At 47.5% G+C, this 19322-nt stretch overlaps 1 protein-coding gene across 4 annotated transcripts in view; it reads left to right on the top strand.

Moving 5' to 3' along the window:
* The window catches only part of LOC8025054, a 50268-nt gene extending 32586 nt beyond the window's left edge, over nucleotides 1-17682 (top strand). For all 4 annotated transcript variants that reach the window (XM_029975175.4, XM_029975176.3, XM_029975173.3 and 1 more), the window contains exons 19-24: nucleotides 5030-5233; nucleotides 6669-6805; nucleotides 8755-8876; nucleotides 10786-10878; nucleotides 13130-13274; nucleotides 15618-17682. In XM_029975175.4, the coding sequence (XP_029831035.2) occupies nucleotides 5030-5233; nucleotides 6669-6805; nucleotides 8755-8876; nucleotides 10786-10878; nucleotides 13130-13274; nucleotides 15618-17088 (2172 nt within the window). In that variant the 3' untranslated portion in view covers nucleotides 17089-17682. The remainder of the gene's footprint in view (nucleotides 1-5029; nucleotides 5234-6668; nucleotides 6806-8754; nucleotides 8877-10785; nucleotides 10879-13129; nucleotides 13275-15617) is intronic.
* Nucleotides 17683-19322: the final 1640 nt, after the last annotated feature.

Below are 19322 nucleotides of genomic sequence, written 5' to 3'. Positions count from 1 at the left end.
TCACGGTGCAATGATTCCTTTATGCGCCGTGCGCCATCTTTCGTAGAGCACCGTAGCTTTGTAGCCATAGGTGGTATTGTTCCAGGAGGCACTGCTGTCACCACACTTTACTACACTCTCGTAAGTTACTCGGAAAGCGAGAAATTTTACAGTTTCCCCAAAGAGGCACAGTCTGGATAGGCAAGACAGTGAGAATAAAACTTTTGCAGCATGTGATCCTATTCTTTTGCTTCAGTCCAGTAACACTGAAAGGTAAATGGGCTGGCATACATGCATTGCAGAAAATTTTCTCCTGTCTTTCTTAGTTTCCAATTGATGAGCAGTTTTTTTTCCACCATGCTACAACCGCGTTGCTATATGTAAAGGAAATGATGGCGGGTAGCTGATCTTTCAGTAGCACCGAAAGAATTGTGTCAAGATTTACTGTCTATGTGCCTGCGGTTGATGCTCATGTCATCTCCATCAATTGGCCTAGGCTAGGCCTAGAGTGAAATCTCGGTATAACGAACTTCGGGGGGCTGCAGAAAATTGATCGTTATTCTGAAAGGTCGTTATAGTGAAAACCGCGAAATTAACCATAATTACTTATTTTCCAATGATTAAAACGTCCTACCTTTACAACGGTGGGTCCCTGAACTCGTTTTTCACAAAGATGCACAAGTCAACATCAGACAAAGCACATTTATTTAAAGTAGTCGGGTTTTTTCTGGGTTTTTTTATGCGTGCAGCACAAACTTTACAGCACGCCAGCATTGCCAGCAATATGGTCCCTTTGGGACCACCGACGTCCGCGTCCGCCCCTCGTCGTTCCGAAGCGTCCGCAATGCATCGGACCTTTCCCCTCTAGATTATTAATGCGAGAGCATTAACTGTCTCATGGAGCGAGCTGACGTCATCAGTTTGAAGCGCGAAAACGGCTCCTGGTTTCCGCGATCCCAATAGGAGTGATTCGCCTTCGGTTTCATTGGCTGGAGCGTGTCGACGGGGCCTCCCATTGGCCTCTGCGCCATGGCCTCCGAGATCCCGAAGCGCGCACGCGCGCTAGTACGCAGCAGACGACAAACGGCGCGGATGAGCGGCTTGCATGCTTTCGCATTCCCAACTCATAAGAGAGGCTTAGGTGTACCTCAAGCTTTTATATTAGCTCTATGGTTGTAGGTGAGATATCCAGCGCGACTGCGGTCCTGGGGCCTTCAACGCACATCCCGCAGTAGTGGTTACACAACTGCACATTGCTACAATGCTCATCCAGGTCAAAACGGGCAGGAGCAAGGATTGAGCCCAGGATCCCTGGGTTCTGCAGCGCGAGCTTGCGCTCTACATGCTTAGAGCTAGGATGTTATGACGCACTCGGCCACCATACCCCTGGATGCAGAACAGAGACCATTGCAGACCACATCAATAGGCCATTTTGGTGACCGTTTTCTGCGTGCTTCCACCTTTGTCTTCTGGGCTGTGGAATGCGGTACGAGCACGAGCAGTAGCTCCCTTCTGCGGAATGTCGGACTTCTTGCGTGTATCCACAGCCCAGCGACTCTGCATTTTTTGCCTGAGTGATCAGCAACGTGAAGGCGTATAGAAACAATGTTTTAATGCGAAACATTCTTTGCCTCGGCCTCGTTAGGAGGGGGGGCATTTAAAAATTTTGTGAAGTTGCCGGTTATCTCTAAGCTGATTTGGCGAGCCGGATACGTCACATACAACTTCACTCACAAAAGCTCAACACCAACTGTTTCTCTTTCTTTTAACCGCAATTATTGTTGGTATTTCTAATCCAGAAAGTGCTATTTTAAAGGGGCACTGACACCTCAAGGCTCATGTTTTTTTTTTATTGTCTAAGACTATGCAAGTTGTAGTCGTAAACACGAAAAAAGAAAAAAACGCATCGCGAAAAAAAAACTTTTCCACACGCGCGCGCGCCTTTTTATTTTTGGTGTTTTCCTCTCCCGCTCTTCGCCTCCTCACTTCTTTTGATTTGTGACGTCAAAAATGATGAAATTTAGAAGCTTTGTAGGCGACATTTCTATAACATGTAATAGTAACGGCAATCGTAAGACATGTTTTTTAACGCAGTTGCGAAAGCACTACGGCCCTTCTTTTTGAAATACCAAAAATCGGAGTCCGGTGCGATGTCGCCTTCTAGAATTGTATCCTCCCTCGGAAAATATGCTGCCTGGGCAGGCAGCACCACTCAAAACCGGTTTTTCTCGGTCCGTCCAGGCCCTCCTTATCTCCCGCTCGCTCCTTTCCTCCTCGCTTTGGGTTGCGGTGGCAAGTCAGCACGGAATCATGAAACAAAAGTCGACTCTCAGGACTCCGCAATATTTGACGTCAACGCACCGGCGCAGATTGCGCGGAAACTTCGAATTCGGCATTTGGAAATTGTTTTTTTACTTCACAAATACTGAATTTCCAAGTTTCGAATTTTGAGGGTAGTGTCCCGGCACCGTTTTCAATCATTTCGGGTAATAAAAAAAAATATGATTTTGATGTGTCAGTACCCCTTTAAGCTAACAGCTAAACTAACCGACGAAGGGTGGCGAGAGCATAGGCGCCAGTCACAGAAGAACAGGGTCGGACGAAGACAAGTGGCTGAACGGGCCAGGCGAGCTGCAAAACGATCACAGCCGACGCCCGAAGACGCGATTGCAAGCAGCAACATTGAATTAGACACGCACGACGACAAAGTCCCATGCACTACAGCCAGAGCCAAACAAACATAATTGAAGTAGCGAGATGCCAGAACGTCTCACGTGCAGCACAGCTGCCCAGGAGTTTGCCATGCATTTTGTTGTTTTTCGTTGTAGTTGCAGAACACTCCATTCTGTCTGGCAAGCTTTGGGCAGTGTTACCACCAGTCTCCTTTCAGTGATGAAGGAAGCTTCATTCCTCACATTTCGCGTCAGTGTAACTTTTATTGTTACAATATGTTCGTCTTGGGATTAAACGTTTGCAGCGTAAGTCATCTCGACGGTAGTCGAGATGACTTGCGCTTGCTTTTTGTATTCAGAATGCAATGCCCGTGCAAAAAAAATCTAAAACATGTTCTTGTGCAGTTGTGGAGCATGGCAGCACATATAAAAGAGCATAATAAAATAAGCTAGTTTGCTCCCTTTAAGCCACTGAGTGCACTGAACAACCAAAATATTGTATGCATTACCTCATTATTTTAAAATAACTGTAAATTGCAAAAACGCTATTTTCAAAAGGCTAACAAAAGTTTGTTGAAGTTTTCAGAACTAGAGTACAAATATAGGTGCATTTTAATCAGACCTCAGTAGTTGCTTTCTACCTATCGTAAAGCATGTGCATGCCAAACCTGAATGTGATGGGACAATATTAAAAATAAAAATTCTGTGAAGATGCCCCAAAATTAAAGAAGAGAAAAACATGTTAGAAAGTTACCATAAATGCATGGTGACACTTTTTCGCGGCAGAGAGAGAATGTCTTGTTATTATTTTCCGTGCGAAATTGAAGTTATAGAAGAATGCAATAAAGAGGAGATGGCCAAGCCTACTTCTCAAAATAAATTTTATGACGAGCCACTTCACAACTTGAACTGCGCTCACGAAAATAGCTCAAATGTATGCCTTTCTGGATCTATGGGAGGTATGTTATTCAAATGCTTATTTAATTCACAATAAAATTCAGTACTTATTTTTATACATAAAATATGAAGATTCAAAGGTTATAAAACATTCTAAAACCAGAAATTACTTTTTTTTATATTTTGCAAACATTTTTTTTTTTTTTTTTTTAAGGTTGATAATAGTGAAGATAAGAATATAGTAAAGCGAAGTTCAGATATTCTTCTAATACTCATAAAAGCATTTGAGGTACTAAAACATTGAAAACACTGATACATCAAATAAAAAAAGGATTTTTAAAAAATGAACTATCCGAGAGATTGCCCATCCCGTTTTTCTGACTAAATATCTGTAACATAAAAATTCTAAAACATCGCCCACCCCCCGATTCCCATCGGACGTCACGCGATATCTGACGGGGATCGCATCAACCGCCCAATTTGATGTACCGGCACGTCAGACAAGTGAGTTTATAGCGGGTTCCTGTGTTTTTGTCTTCAATCTGCGCGCGCGATATCAGCTCCCATAACACGCTAGTTATTCCCGCGTGTATGTTGCTTCGTGAAATGAGAATCTGTGGCATCCGTTCCTATGACAAAGTTTTAAGTGGATTCCTGCATTTTAATCCCCGTTCTTTGCGCGCGATCTCGATTTCATGCGAGTTGGTTCTGCGTGTATATTGCATTGTGAAAATACAGTTCTGTTGCGTTTGCGATCTGCAGTACTGGTTCCTGTAACATAGGAGTTTGTAGTAGATTCCCGCATTTTTGTCCACGATCTGCACATGCGATCTCGCTTCCCGTGACAGGCAAGTTTGTAGTGGGTTCCCGCGTCTTTATTGCACCATAAAACTTGAATCTGCTGCGTCCGCGATTTACGGTATTTGTTACCGTGAGGTGCGAGTTCTCGGCAGGTTTCTGCGGGTCCTTAGCACTGTGAAACACGCATCTGCTGCATCCGCAACCCGCAGTATCCTTTCCCTTGACACAGGAGTTCGTGGCGAATTCCTGCGTGTTTATCGCATCGTGAAATGCAAATTCGCCATGCCTGCGATCTGCAATATCAGTTCCCATGTCACATGGTTTGTTGCCAGTATCAGGGTGTTTATCAATAATCTTTTTATAAAATTTTGCTGTGGCATTTCCAAAGATAGCCCACCCCATGTTTTTCACCATTTATCTCTTTATTTTTGGTGGGCATTCTTTCTGAACTTTACTTTAGTATACTGTTCGAAGGAAGTTCAGGATTTAACTGACTGCATCGCACGAAATTACGCCTCGTTGCAGCCAAACAAGCGCGACAATCACCGCGAACTGAGAATCGGCGAACGTTTGCCGACACTGTCCCCGGAGGTCTGCAGCTCTTTGTCGTCCTGTTGTCTTCCCAAAGAGAAAAAAGGGGGCCCTCATTCCTCATTTTCGCTGTGTCGTCCGGCGTGCAGGAGAAGTACAACCGGTCGGAGCCCCGGAACTACCGCTGCCGGGTGTGCCACAGCTGGTTCGGCCTGTTTGCCACCTTTGTGAAGCACATGGAGACGGAGAGCCACCAGTACCAGTGCCAGCACTGCGGGCTGCTCTTCGTGCAGCCGGGACCCCGCAGGAACCACATTCAGAGCGTCCACCCAGAACTGGCCAACATCTGTGAGGTACGCCAATAGCCCCCCCTGCTCTCTTCTTTCTTACAATGAGCAAAGTTGTCTTTCGAACTACTGTAGAAAAATGCAGTAGGTGCTCAGCTCTTCACATTTTTTTGTCTCTCCCATACACTAATTCGTTAATTTATTTATTTATTTGATCACCCTCAGGGCAAGATAAGAGGCTTTACAGAGGGGAGTGGGTTGTAAAAAAAGAAAACACACGACACAAGAAATTTTTTTCTTAGTTATTATGGCTTATTACAACAATAAAGGGAAGTTATGGCATTTCTAACACTGTTAAAGTCATGGTAAGGGAAGGTGATTCCAATTTTAAGGAGTTAAAAAAAATAAAAAGTATTTGTGCTCTTTTTTTTTTTTTTTTTGTAGTTTTCCTGTTATAGTTATAATATTGTAGTATCCTGGCGTTGACAACCTTTCTGCCATAAAATCAAACCATATCAGTCCATCAATCAATTGTGTCCACACCTCCCCCTTCTGTCGTTACTCATCCATGTGCAAGCAGCCACGAGCTTTTATACTCCGTTTCACCTGGGGATGTACCCCAGCAATAGCTTCGAGCGCGAGCTCCTTGCTCAAGGGCGCACTTCGGTTGCACAAACTCTCGTGCAGCAGGTGAAACTGCCAGAACTATGAGCTCTGGCTTCTGGGTCTTACTGCAGAACACCTTAAGGTGAGATGGAATATGAAAGCACGCCAGCATAAAGAACGCTTTTGCATGTTAGTTATGAGGTTATCAGCAGTTACAGGTTAGAAGAATGATAAGCACAATCCGAGCAAACCAGTGCAGTATACTTTTTGGGGCAACATGATTGATGCGAAGTTATGTCCCAGCATGAGAATGACAAAGCCAAGCCTTTTCGTCGTCATTGGCAAGAAGCGAGCTTGGATCTGGGATCTTTCACAAAGGGGAACTGCATCATTTGCAGTATACTACATACTGGGTTTCACTGCGGTAGTCTATTACAAGAGTCCTCAATCTTTTCTGTCTCAAGGAGCACCAACCTCTCTTGATATCAGTCTTAGCATATATGCAGTAAAGCAGTACAGAGGTCTGTAGACATTTAGACAATTATGTGCATTATTAGGAATTGTTTGGCAGATAGTTCTGCATCAATGGATGGCTTGTTTCTGCTAAAACATTCTTAAATTAAAAAAACGCTTTACGTAGAGGCACAAATCGTACAGAGGAATCCTCTAGCCAAGAACCCCTAAATGTGCTCTGCAAAACTCCCTTGAAACCCACTTTGAGAACCCATTAGCTTTTGCATCTTTGCAGCAGTTTGCCGATGATCAGGCTTTTGGTTTTCATTTCATTATTGCACGATGCAAAGTGGTCGGATGTGCCATCACCGTCGCTCAGTTGCATCACTGTGTCCACTCCCTTCAAGACATGGAAGCAGCACTCTTGCTTCCACCTGTGCAGATCTGCGGGTCCAAGATGCCCAACTCCCAGGCACTGTGGAGCCACCTGTCCCTGCACAGCATTGTGCACGAATGCAACAAGTGCCACCGCCGCTTCCTGCAGAGGGAGCAACTGATGGCACACATGGAGGTGCATGCGTGAGTCCCTCCTCCTCTCCCTCCTACCGTCTGGTGTGACACAAATTGTGCACGTGGCTGCCCACAAGGAGTGTAGGGAATGCCTGCCCTATTGTCTTCATGGAGGGAATGCGGAATGTAATTGTGTTACATGGGGGTTTTCAAACTGGGTGCCCATCAACCCAGGGGTTCCCAGAGTAATCCCATTTGCTCCGTGAGCACCGAAATTCTTTTGATCCTCCCCAGTTATGAGTAAAGCGTTTTCTGAGAGTAAACACTTGGTATTTTTGGCGTGTCAAAATATTATGCCAGAGAAAAAGCTGCAGGCTATGATGGAATACAATTTTTGGGGTACAGAAATATTACATGTTCAGAAAATACATAAAAAGTAAGCGCACCTCTGCTATAGATACTGTGTGTCTGGTATACAGTCTCTCCTATAATACTTTAAAATAAATATAGAGATAAAATTCACGCAAGAAATGCGAAGAACAAGGTCAGATAAACATGCCAAATGCTATACTGCCGTTTCATAGTTGCATCACATCTACTGTAAACGACTTATTTTTTGCGGGCTCAATATTTCGCAATTTAGGTAAAAGCTGAAGTATTGGAATAATTTGCGGGTTCTAATTTTCGCGACGCGATGGGATCTCAATATAGATTTCGATGTGTTTACATTTAACCGGAATCGTTCGCGGGACCTATTTTTCGCGAATTGTAGACGATTCACAACATTCGCAAAAATTAGGTCCTCGCAAAATTTAAGTGATTTCCAGTATATTGCGATCAAAAAAAATTGTTCAGTAGAAGAGGCAAAAAATAATTTATTTGCTGCTTTCCATAAATTGTTCTACACTTTGGAAGTTGCCAAGGCTGGTGATACTTAAACATGTACCGTATTTACTCGCACAATGAACGCACTGGCGTAATGAACGCACCCCCCAAGTCGGCTCTCAAAATTTTGACTTTTTTTTTTCACTCGCGTATTAAACACACTTCCTCGGACATCAAAATTTTGACCCCCTCCCCCCACGCGCGCGAAATTATCGCACTTTTTTTATCCTGGTGCAGCGAGGTCGCGAATGCATGGGCAGCGTGGGTGAACAAAACGCCTTGCAAAAGTCGTCAAAAAATAAAAAAAGATCCAACGGAAGCAAGAAGAAAAAAAACATGGAGAGGAGCTCTTTTTTTTTTGCACAGCGCAGTTTCGATTTTGGGGTTGCGCGCCGCGCTCAAGGAGATAAGAAAGATAAGCGGAGAAGCCCTCGCCTAAGCAACGCCTAAGCAAACGAAACAGTTTGCCAAAGGCAGCAAAAAAAAAAAACCTACGGTACTAAGAAAAAAAAAAAAAAACAGAGGAGCTTTTTTTTTTTTTTTTTTTTTTGCACAGCGCAGTTTGGTTAGGGGGTCGCGCGCCGCGCGCAAAGAGATAAGAAGTTACGTCGATTTTTCAGGATAAAAGGTCCGTTCATTATGTGAGTAAATACGGACACAAAAATTTTACTTAGCGTAATGACTTTGCATTGATTTTTCGGAAAAAAATAGTGCGTTCATTCTGCGCGTAAATACGGTAATACCTACTTTTCTTTTTCTTTTTAATCGGAAAGTTGAACAACTGTGTTGGAGCACCCGTAGGAGCACCCGCAGCCATCTGTTGATGCATAACAAATGTGACAAACATTTTTTAGTAATATCTGTGTTACTGTTTGTTTACAAGGTGTGTAAGCTTCTGCAGTGCTTCATTGCTTCAATGTGGACTCTCCAGTTGCCATTCAAGAGAGAAAAGCACTCCCCGAGATAGAAAAGTTTGAGAGACCCTGTTCTACTCCAAGCGTTATTTGGTAACATAGCCGCGAAACACTTGTGCTCATTTCCTTAGGACCGCATTGGTTCATACTCGCTGCATCTAATGTGTTGGCAAAGTAACAGTGGCGCCCTCTGGGTTTTGCTCCCCGTGCATGGTGCAGTCCCCCGACGCCCTGCCCGTGGCAGGGCTGCAACCGGAAGCTGGCCACCAAGGTCGGCCTGTACAACCACCTACGGATGCACCGGGGAGATACTGACTTCCGATGCCTGACCTGTGGAAGGGGTGAGCTTCTCCCGAACTTAGTTCGTAAACTGGACAACAGACTTTGTTGAATTTCACAATTGGCGGTGCCTCTGGACCAATGTTTGACATCCCAACGGCCGTCGGTGTCCCGTGCCAAGTGTGTATGCTTTCATAAAGCGATAGCTTAAAGGCTGGTTCACACACTTTCGACTACTTATGACCGTGTGCCTCAAAGCCTCTTAAAATCTCTCACGAGGCGAGAACTACTGGTGCCACCTACTGCGCAGCTGTGGAACACTTTATTTCCGTATATTTCCTACTTTTTTCGCGCATCATTCTTTCTCTTCGGCTCGAAAAAACTTTTGACAGTATTAGAAACGACCGTTTCTCATAGATACTACATACACCTAATATCGCAAAACCTTAGCTTTAGTGAAATGCGGTTCCAAAGTTCCCTCCGAGATGGCGCCATCCTGCAGGTATGTTCTCTCGTCGTAAACAAATGCAAGTGTGTGAACTGGCCTTTATGTGGGAGCCATTCACAGAGCTTGCGTGCTCTTGTTGGTGTTGGTCGCACCGTAGCAAGGTCATGGAGAAGGTATCAGCAACAGAGTGCAGCTGTTGGTTTGACGTCGCAGCAAGCGTGATCAGTGGTGTAGCACTGCGTTGAGTGAGAAGGGGCAAGTTTTGCACTAGTGCCGTTCTCTCGCCGCCACTCGATAGAAACGGGGGCTGCAAAGTAGGGTAGGAAATTGCACATTAGTGGAACAGTCTAGTAGGCGCAGAGGAATTTCATGTCGGATTGTGTGCACAGTGGCATTTCAGAGAAAGTAATACAATGCCGCAAACAAGAGGTGCATCAATGGAAACATTCCTTGCGCATTTACACTTCCTTCGCCACATGTTGAATGGAAAATTATTCCAATTGCAAGTGCTGCTCATTAAAAAAATATATATGTCCCGGGGTGCCGTTTGGCATTTGGCAAGATGTCTAAGCCTGGGTTATTTTTTTTTAAACTGAAACCTTCTTTGGCTAGGTGTTTGGCATTGCATAAAGCCCAAAAGTGAAGCCCGGATAAAAGCGTGGCCGCGAGGCTCGACACCGATTGGTCGGCGGTCGGGAGAGGATGAGTGGGGGGGTGCCCAACGCCGATTGGTGAATGGGGAGGTCATGCGACCAGGGGTGGAGTAGGCAGGGCGGGAGAGGTAGAGCGGGTTAGAAGGTTCTGGAGGACCACTAGGTTTATCATTTCAAGTGTGCACATGCCACGCGTTGAATTATTTGATGTGGAGCACCATGAACATAGGCGTCTGGCTGTGCAGGCAAGACGTGCTGCTAAACGAATTGGCAGGTAGAAGAATGAACCCTTCGCCTTTGACTCACCTTAGCAAGGTCGTGGAGAGAGAGCATTGGCATTTGGGGGTGGACGCTTAGTGTGCAATGGGTGGATGCTCGGTATTTTAGGATACAGGGACGTGACGTCACGTTACCACATCACGTGTGTCATGCTTTGGTCATATGGTGTCAGAAGACCAGCAGGTTGATCCTAGAACATTTCACGTATGCTACACAATTGCCTAGCAATTTGCCATACATTTTTATCTTGTCACTTTATGATGAGCTCCTTGTAAAGAAGATCCAGAGCCTGTAACCTTGTGCGTTTTTGCAAAGAAATCAGGTCTTAGGTAATGTGAACAAATATGTCTGCAGTGCACATATTGAAAAACATTATTTGTAAGCAATAACTCGAGCTGGAAAAGGCCATAGTTGTGTAGCACCATTATGTATTTCAGCAGGGATATTCTGGTACATTCGGCACTGTGTCACGGTACGAGTCTTGTTGGTACGAGTGGCATCAATGCCTATGTATCATTTCGTGTGCATGGCAACCGAGTTTTGAGTGAAAATTCTCGCGCCTCAATCATTCTCGCACCTTGTCTTTACCAGGCTTCTTCAAGAAGAAGGCTTTGGATTCTCACATGCGGCTTCACGAAGAACCCTCTGCAATGGCCAGGGTGGCACAGGCAGAGCTGACGCAGGGTAAGCTCTCGCAACACTTACTCTCAGTCTTGTCCCGTCAAGGACTGCTGCAAAGGCTACAAGCAAAAGCGGGTAGCTTTGGCCGGTGCTCCCACCATGTGGACATCTGTACTACTGGGGCCTATTCAAAAGTGCTTATAGGTTTGTGCATGTACACTGCAGTGTGGTTTGCTTAAAAGAAAAAGAAAAAAAAGCATCTACCGTATTTACTTGATTCTAAGCACTCCTTTTTTTTTCAAATCCGCGGTGCTTCACAAGGGGGGGTGCTTAAATTTGAAGGGCACTAAATGTTAAAAAAATTTCAACACGGAAATATTACTTTATTAAAAGTAAAATAGAACACAAAAAATTGTCGCTCTCCTTGCCGGCACAGCTCACAGCACGCCATGCAGCACGCTTCACTCAATCACTTTCACTCGACAAGGAGTTCTCGGTGCATCCGTCTGAGCTGCTGCTGCTTCGGTTGCTCTCCGCGTCCCACAGGAGGTCGTCCTCAGATCCATCAAGACTGTCCGTTATACAACATCTCTTCAAGGACTTGACCATGACGCACTCTTGAAAATCAGCTCCCGCTGCTTTCTTCATCGAATCACGCAGGACCTGTCCATGGAAGTTCTTTTTGCACTCATGCTGACGTGAGACTGATCAAAAACTGATTAAAAGTCGCCAAAACGAAACAAAGGTGGCTCCTTGCAGCCAACGCTCTTCAAGAGGAAAAGGAGCTCCTCCTCGCCTGCTCACGCGGCTCCCGTCCGCGCGATTCATGTGTTGCGATCTATCGAGTGACGTTGAAACTTATTTCCAGCGATCAAGAGCTCTGCGATTGCGGTCTCACCTTTTGTTAAGGAACAGCAGCGCGCCGCACTCAGATTTTGAATCGCGCTCAAAAAAAAGGGTGCTTACATTTGCGTGCAGACTTTTTACAGTGAAGCTGTTATACGCTAGGGTCTGGGAAAAAATGCGTCCTCGCATGTCGACAGAAAACTCCCCGTTGGTCGTGGCAAGTATAAATAAATAAAAACAAAAAGGGGGCAACCAGCGTGAGTCAGCCTTCCTTGGCATTATTAGATAGTGAGGTCCTGATTCCTTTTTATCATATCTAGGCGTCGTCCTCGAGGTCGTCTTAGAAGTCGTCCTTGAGGTCGTCCTAGGCGTCGTCCTCGAGGTCGTTCTAGATGTCGTCCTCGAGGTTTTTCTAGACATTGTCCTCGAGGTTGTCCTAGAAGTCGTCCTGGAGGTCGTCCTAGACGTCATTCTATAAGTCGTCCTAGGCGTTGCCCTAGAAGTCGTCCTAGGCGTCGTCCTTGAGGTCATCCCAGACGTTGTCCTTTAGGCATCGTCCTAGACGTCGTAAAGATAACAGCTTCGCTGGCCCTCCATCTTCACGTGAAGTGGAAGGGCTCTACAGTTTTTTTTTTTTAATTGTTCTTGGATAACTAGGGGGGGGGGGGGGTGTTGCTTAGAATTGCGTAAATATGTCAATTTGTAGTAGGGGTCTCTTTAAAGCCCAGTCCACTCGAGAACCGTTAGTGCCGTAGAGACATGGCTGTCCTGTCTAGCGTGAAACGCTAGGACACTTTGCTGCCTTTGACACCCAATGGTTTTATCTTGTACAGACCGAAACTGTTAGCACAAACTAACGATCGTTGGGTGTTTTGTTTTAATGGCAGCAGCTGTACATGGCTTGTAATACCAACCAATCAGAGGCGTGCGATCATTATTGTGGCGGAGTAGCTAAATTTGGCAGGGAAATTTAATTGGTGAATAGTGACTGTGCGGCCAAAGGATGTGGTATAGAAGCGCCAGTTGAGCGGACTTGCGTCTCGCTCAATTTAGCACGTGGCGCTTACGTCACACCATAACGTCGTGCGACACATGGATGTGGTCACGTGACGTCACATCCCCGTAGTTCATAATTTGGGGTCGAGTCTAAGTTGATACACGATTGCCGCAAGTTGCACCCTTTCTGAGGCATTCTTTGTACGACCATAAGTCTTGAGCAAGTGCCCACTCAAAATATGGAGATAATCACATCAAACAGGGGGTGGGCGCTCCTTAGGTCAACAATATGTAAAGATATGTGCTTTGTGTAATTTCCGAAGGCTACAAGATTGAGGGGCGGGCGCTCGTGGAATGGGCGGATGCTCAGTATTTTATGGGAAGTCTAAATATGGGTAAGTGTCGTCTCAAGAGAGCCTCTTGGGAACTAGTTGTGTAGAGGTTCTGAGGTGCATTTCCCGTTCTCTTTCAGGAGGCCAGATGCTGGCCGAGCTGCACCCTCAAGAGAGCCAGGAGGAGTCCACGGGAGAGCTGATCCAGCTCATTTGTGCGGGCTGCCTCAATGGTTTTGAGTCGGAGGACCTGTTTGCCGCCCATGTCTGCACCGGACATCAAGGGTGGGTGCCTATCCAACAACCCTTTTAATGTGATAGCATTCTTTAGCTAACCCCCCCCCCCCCCCCCCCCCCCCTCCCCAGATGTTTTGAACTTTCTGGCCTCCTACTGTGCAGTAGATATGCACAGTATATCATTTCAGCTCGCAGTCTCACACTTTTTCACATTCACTTCGAAGGACCTGATGACTTTGACATCTTTGATGTCGTCCTCTAGGACAAGGGTTCTCAAACTTTTTGGCCTCGCGGAACCCCAGGAAGCCTCAAAAACGGCCACAGAACCCCCCCACCCCTCCATATTTGCCGACCGAGAAGCAACAGATGCACAATTGTAGGCAATTTTGCTTGTGTTGCTTCCCATATATCCCCACCACATCAATCGCAATGTCAGTACAAAGTGAGATGAAGGTGCTTTGCATGGTCCTGCCGTGCAGCCTGCGGCATGGGGGGGGGTTGCAATTTGGGTGTTTGCGGAACCCATGAGACCAGCTCGTGGAACCCTTGTGTTCCCCGGAACCCAGTTTGAGAACCCCTGCTCTAGGACATAATCTTTCTGCTCGTCTTTGACGTCGTCCTCTAGGACGTCATCCTCGACATCGTCTTTGAGGTCATCCTTAAGATTGCCCTAGAGGTCGTCTCTGATGTCCTCTAGGGTGTCGTTCTCAATGTTGTCCTCTAGGACATCTTTCTTGACGTCGTCCTAGACGTCGTCATTGAGATTGTCCTAGACAAATGCAATTGCGATTCATAGACAACCAACAATAGTGGTTTCTGCTTCCACTTTTTTAGAGCGCAGCTCTTAGGGGCCCGTTCCCGGCTTGAGCGGCATCGGCGTCGCCGTCGGTGTAACCGCAATCCTCGTAACCCTCGTGAGGGTTACGAGGGTTAATCTCATGAGGGTTACCCTCACGAGGATCACGAGGGCCACGAGGGTTACTTACCCTCGTAACCCTCACGAGGGTTACGAGGGTTAGTTACCCTCAAAAGGGTTACCTTCACGAGAGTTACCCTCACGAGGGTTACTTACCCTCGTAACCCTCACGAGGGTTAGTAACCCTTATGAGGGTAACCTTCACGAGGGTTACCCTCACGAGGGTCACGAGGGTTATGAGAGTTACCCTCACGAGGGTCACGAGAGTTACCCTCACGAGGGTCACGCGAGTTACCCTCACGAGGGTCACGAGAGTTGCTCTCACAAGGGTTACTAGGGTTACCCTCACGAGGGTCACGATAGTTATCCAGGTCACGTGACCGCCCCTGGGGTCACGTGACCTGGGGATACCCCCGAGGTCACGTGACCCCCGTTGACGTCATAGCCACTGATGACGTCATCAGTGACGTCACTGATTACATCACCCGCATCCGCATCGTCATCGTCACTGATGACGTCATCAGTGACGTCACTGATGTCGGCATCCGCATCGTCATCGTCATCATCACTGATGACGTCGTCAGCGACGTCACTGATGACGTCACCGACATTCGCATCGTCATCGTCATCTTCACTGGTGAAGTCATCAGTGACGTCACTAATGACGTCATCGGTACCCGCATCGTCATCGTCACTGATGACATCATCAGTGACGTCAGGGATGACATCATCGGCATTGGGGGTCACGTGACCCCCAAGGTCACGTGACCCCCCCCCCCCCCCCCCCCCAGCGCCCTTCCCTCCTCCTCCTCAAGAGCCGCGCTGCTGTATCCCACCGCGGTAACCAGAGTCTCGATCTCCTAAATACTACCGGTACCGACTATTCACACTTGATGTCACTCCCTACGTCACCTCCGTTTTCGGAGGCCTAGAAACGAGAATAGAGATTGTTCAGTTTCGGTTTCTTTACTTCTTTCGTAGGCACAGAAATACGCGTCACAAATGTCTATAAAAAATTGGACAGCATGCTATGTTCCCAAGAAGCATATAAACACCATTTTAAAAAATTAAATAAAATTGTCTTCATTGTCCCTTTAAGGCCTCCTTAGGGCCCCTGAAGCCCTCGGCCGTCAGTCCATTCGAGCAATAAAACTTCTTTTCTTATTGATGCTGGCTTTTCCTTAAAGCTAAACAGACCAAACGTTCTGTGCCAAGGGGTTAGGGCTGATTATTCTTTGTTGCAGAGTTTTAAAGTTGCTTTAAAGTTGATTTTTGTCATTGTAATCCTCCAATACTCACCCCTCTTCACTGGAAGATGGGGTCTCCCATCGCTTTCACTAATCCAGAACAGGTCCCCAAAACATTAGTGGATGAGAACCACTGGTGTACACTTTCTCTTCGACCAAAGCCGATTATAGTGGAACTTTTCCTTCTTTTAAATCAAGACCCGCTCAAAGCTCATCTTGTCCTTCCAGACAAGGCCAGGACCAGGCCTTCGTGACAGCAGACGACTCGGTCATCAACATGGTGACGGGTGCGGGCACCCTGACCTCCGCCGACCTGGACGGAGGCCATCTGGTGGCCACCACGGAAGACGGTATCACCACCACGGTGGCCATCAACCCGCAAGAGGACCTAGCCACCCAGCTGGCACGAGCCGTAGCCGAAGCCACGGGACCCGGGCAGGTGACGGTGTCCATCAACACGGCCGACGGCATTGCTACCATCAGCCAAGACCCGCGGGACCTGTCAGAGTTCCAAGGCGTGGAGGGCCTGGAGTCCACGACAGATCTGGAGCTCGCAGATCAGCACCAGATGGCCATGGAGGTGCTTCCCCAGGAGGCCATGGACATGGGCAACAACGAGCAGAGCGAGGAGCTCGTCATCCAGCAGTTGGGTGAGATGCCCGAGCAGCAGATGCAGCAGCAGATGCAGCAACAAGAACAAGAAAATCTTCAGGAGCAGGAACTCCAGGGACACCAGGAGCAGCCAGAAGAGCAGCAGATGGAGTGCGCAACGACGGAAGAGCAGACAACACAGGAGGTAGCGATGCAGACATCTGAGATGACGGAGAGGACGGCCCAGCTCCTGATGGCAGCGGCCGCCAACAACCCAGAGGGCTTGGACCACCTGGCCGTGGAGTCGGAGGACGGGGAGGTGATCCACTTCGCCATTGTCCGCCATGGAGAGGAGGGAGAAGGCGACCAGATGGTCCAGATGGTGACCATGGGCAGCGTGGCGGCGGGAGACCAGTCCGCGTCGTACATGCTCTCCTCCGGAGACATGACCACGACGTCAGCGCAGCTGGGCAGCGAGACCAAAGTCGTGGGGGCCCTGAACAGGGAGGCCCCGCTGCTCTCGGTGGGCGGAGACCTCTGCGTCACTGAGTCTGTGGGTCCGAACAAGGGGGACGAAATAGAAGAGTATGCAGAGGTCGCGCAGCAGGACGAATCTGCGGAAGGTCTGCAGCAGCAGGAAGCCGCTGAAGACCCGCAGCAGCAGGAGACGACGGAGGAGGCACAACAGGAGCCAGTCAGCGTCAATGAGGCGGTTGCACGGGCGCTCCAGGGAGAGGAGGAAGCCATCACCGGCATGGCATTTGCAACCGGCGACGGAGACGGAGACCAGATGCCGATCATGATGATGGTGCCGGGCGGTGACCACGAGGGCCTGCAGGTGGTCGGCGAGGGCGGCGACGGCTTCGCCAACACTGCACTGCTCAAGGTCCCGACTTCGGACGGCGGGGAGCGAGTACTGCTGATCCCGATCAGCTCGGATGCGGGGGGCAACGCGGTGTTTCAGCTTCCGAGCGGCCTCTCACTCGCAGGGGGAGAACAAGGGGAGATGAGGGTGGTGGGCGATGGGGAGCAGGGAATCCTGACCCTGCCGATGGACGCCATGACGGGGGAGGTAGCAGTGCAGTTTGCAGCGGAGCCTGCGGAATGAAAGTAGGCCTCGTTTCGAAGAAGGCATTTTTGAAATTGCCCAATCATCAGATTCACACTCGTCAAGTCATTGTCGAAAAGGGGCAGGTGTAGTTTCAGTTGCTTTCTTTGTCTGGGTTTTTTTTGTGTGTTTCTCTGACCGTCATACTGCTTTGTTCCTTTTTTTGCTGTTTTGCTTCTCCAACTGGTTTGTTTCTTTTTTTGCTGTTTTACTTTTTCTCAATCTTTTTTTTTTTTTTGGAGTTGCATTGGGTGGGAGTCTTGAATGCGTGTAAGAAAAGGTACCTGTGGACTGCAAGACAACGGGTTTTGTCGAGACACCTAAGCCGGCACCAGTGATGGCACAAACATGGAGTAACAAAGTTATTTAATTGCAGTCACGTTCATCAAGTAGGCATTTTGGAGCTACAAATTAATGTGGGGTACCATTGTAAATACATTCATGGTTCTCTCCAAGGGGAACGTCAAATCTTTTTGTAGGCTGCTTGTGGCTTGCCGTCGGCACGCAATTACACGAGCGCGTTCACTGAGTGAGCGGACTGGTTTTTCCGTCGTGTACATTTGTCTCGGGGTCAATAAACTATGCTCACCATTTCTTAGCTGCTTGCGTCATATTCCTAAATTTGTTAGCATCTATTGCCCCGATGCATGCAGCCGTCTTCGGTTTGGACCGAACTGGACCGGTTTTCGTGAGGCTGTGGCACAGTTCCCGCCTTGCTCTTGGCGCAGACAAAGAAAAGGCAAGAAGGAAGTGAATACGTTCTCTGTTTAAGCCTGACATTTGTTCCTGTCTAAATCGGGTACAACATAAAGACGGTGCAAGGGGGTAAGGGGCACGCATGAGAAAAGCTGTTGTGGAAAGAGGTCGCTCCTCCCCACTTCAACTTTCTTAGTTTTTGCCCATTTCCCCCTCGCACTGTCTGTCTTATGTTATATCTGACTTTTCTTATAACCCTATTTGATGTCAAAACTGTTGCATGATCAGTCTATGCTCTGTGTGAAAAAGTGGTGGAGGGGGGTTCTTTCCTGTTGTTGTGCTGGGGTCCGCATGAAACTGCCTTGCAGGCCGCGTACGGTAAATTTCAGAACTTGCTGAAAGCTTACTACCATGACATGTTCAATGGCGACATAGAGCTGGTAGCTACTGTCGGTGACCGGTCAAGAACGAAATGGAAGCTCCTCCCACCTTTTCCCACTTTAGCAGAGTGAACGCTGGAGGAGGTGACCTCCTCTCCAGTGTTTGCTCTGCTAAAGTGGAGAGAGGTGGGAGGAGCTTCCACTTATTCTTTGAATTTATTTATACGGGTGTTCCAAGTCATTAGGCTCGATCTAAAATGAACCGTAAAAATCGACGCTTGCACGTAGCAATCTAAACTTTTCGTCTAAAGTGTAATTCACAGGTCAGTTTTTTCTTGTAAAATAGGAAAGCATAGCTCCCTTTCTGTAAAAAATAGGGCCAAGAAACTTGCCAGGATCAACGGCGCGCTGCAATGCAGACGAGAAAGTCGACTGGCGGGGCGCGTTTGGCGCTCGTATTGATAGATGACACTACCTCCTTATCGAGACTGCTCGCAACCACCGTTGTTTATTAAATTGAACATAATCTTTTTTTTAAAGTGCCTTTGGTTTAAAAGTTAGTGCAGACAATAAAAGCAAAACCTAAAGTAAAAAGAAAAAAAAAACTTTCTGCCTTTCTCTTTTGGTGAAGAAGGAAGACCAGCAAACCTGTACTAAGGTGGGACAACCTCAAGGATGACTTCTTTGACGACCTCAAGGATGATGCCTAGAGGACGACCTCAAAGATGATTTCTAGGACGACCTCGAGGACGACGTCTAGGACAACCTCAAGAATGACTTCTTGAAAAACCTCTCGGACAATCTCAAGGGTGACGTCTAAGACGACGTCAAGGATGACCTTGAGGACGACTTCTATTACGACGCCTAAACAAATTCAGCCTTTCCAGGCTGGAAAGGTTGCCGCCATCTATAAGCGACAGTGGCAACCAGACAATTGGCAAGCCGGTTGTCTGGTTGCTGCTGTCGCTCACAGATGGCAGTAGCTGTCCAGAGTTTTGTGTCAACATTTGTTTGCTTGCGGAGGCGATACTGGGAAAACTAGCCCTTAACAGCTCCCCTGTAAAAAAAAATGTGTTTGCATAACGACGGCGCTTTTGCTGCCAACGGATTTCGTCTGCTTTCTTTCGCTGGTCGGCTACACCGAACGTTACTAGATTA

This window comes from Ixodes scapularis, unplaced genomic scaffold, assembly GCF_016920785.2.
Source record: "Ixodes scapularis isolate PalLabHiFi unplaced genomic scaffold, ASM1692078v2 PGA_scaffold5__190_contigs__length_132052651, whole genome shotgun sequence".
Classification (NCBI taxonomy): Eukaryota; Metazoa; Arthropoda; class Arachnida; order Ixodida; family Ixodidae; genus Ixodes; species Ixodes scapularis.
This window is presented reverse-complemented; position numbering and strand designations above follow the sequence as displayed.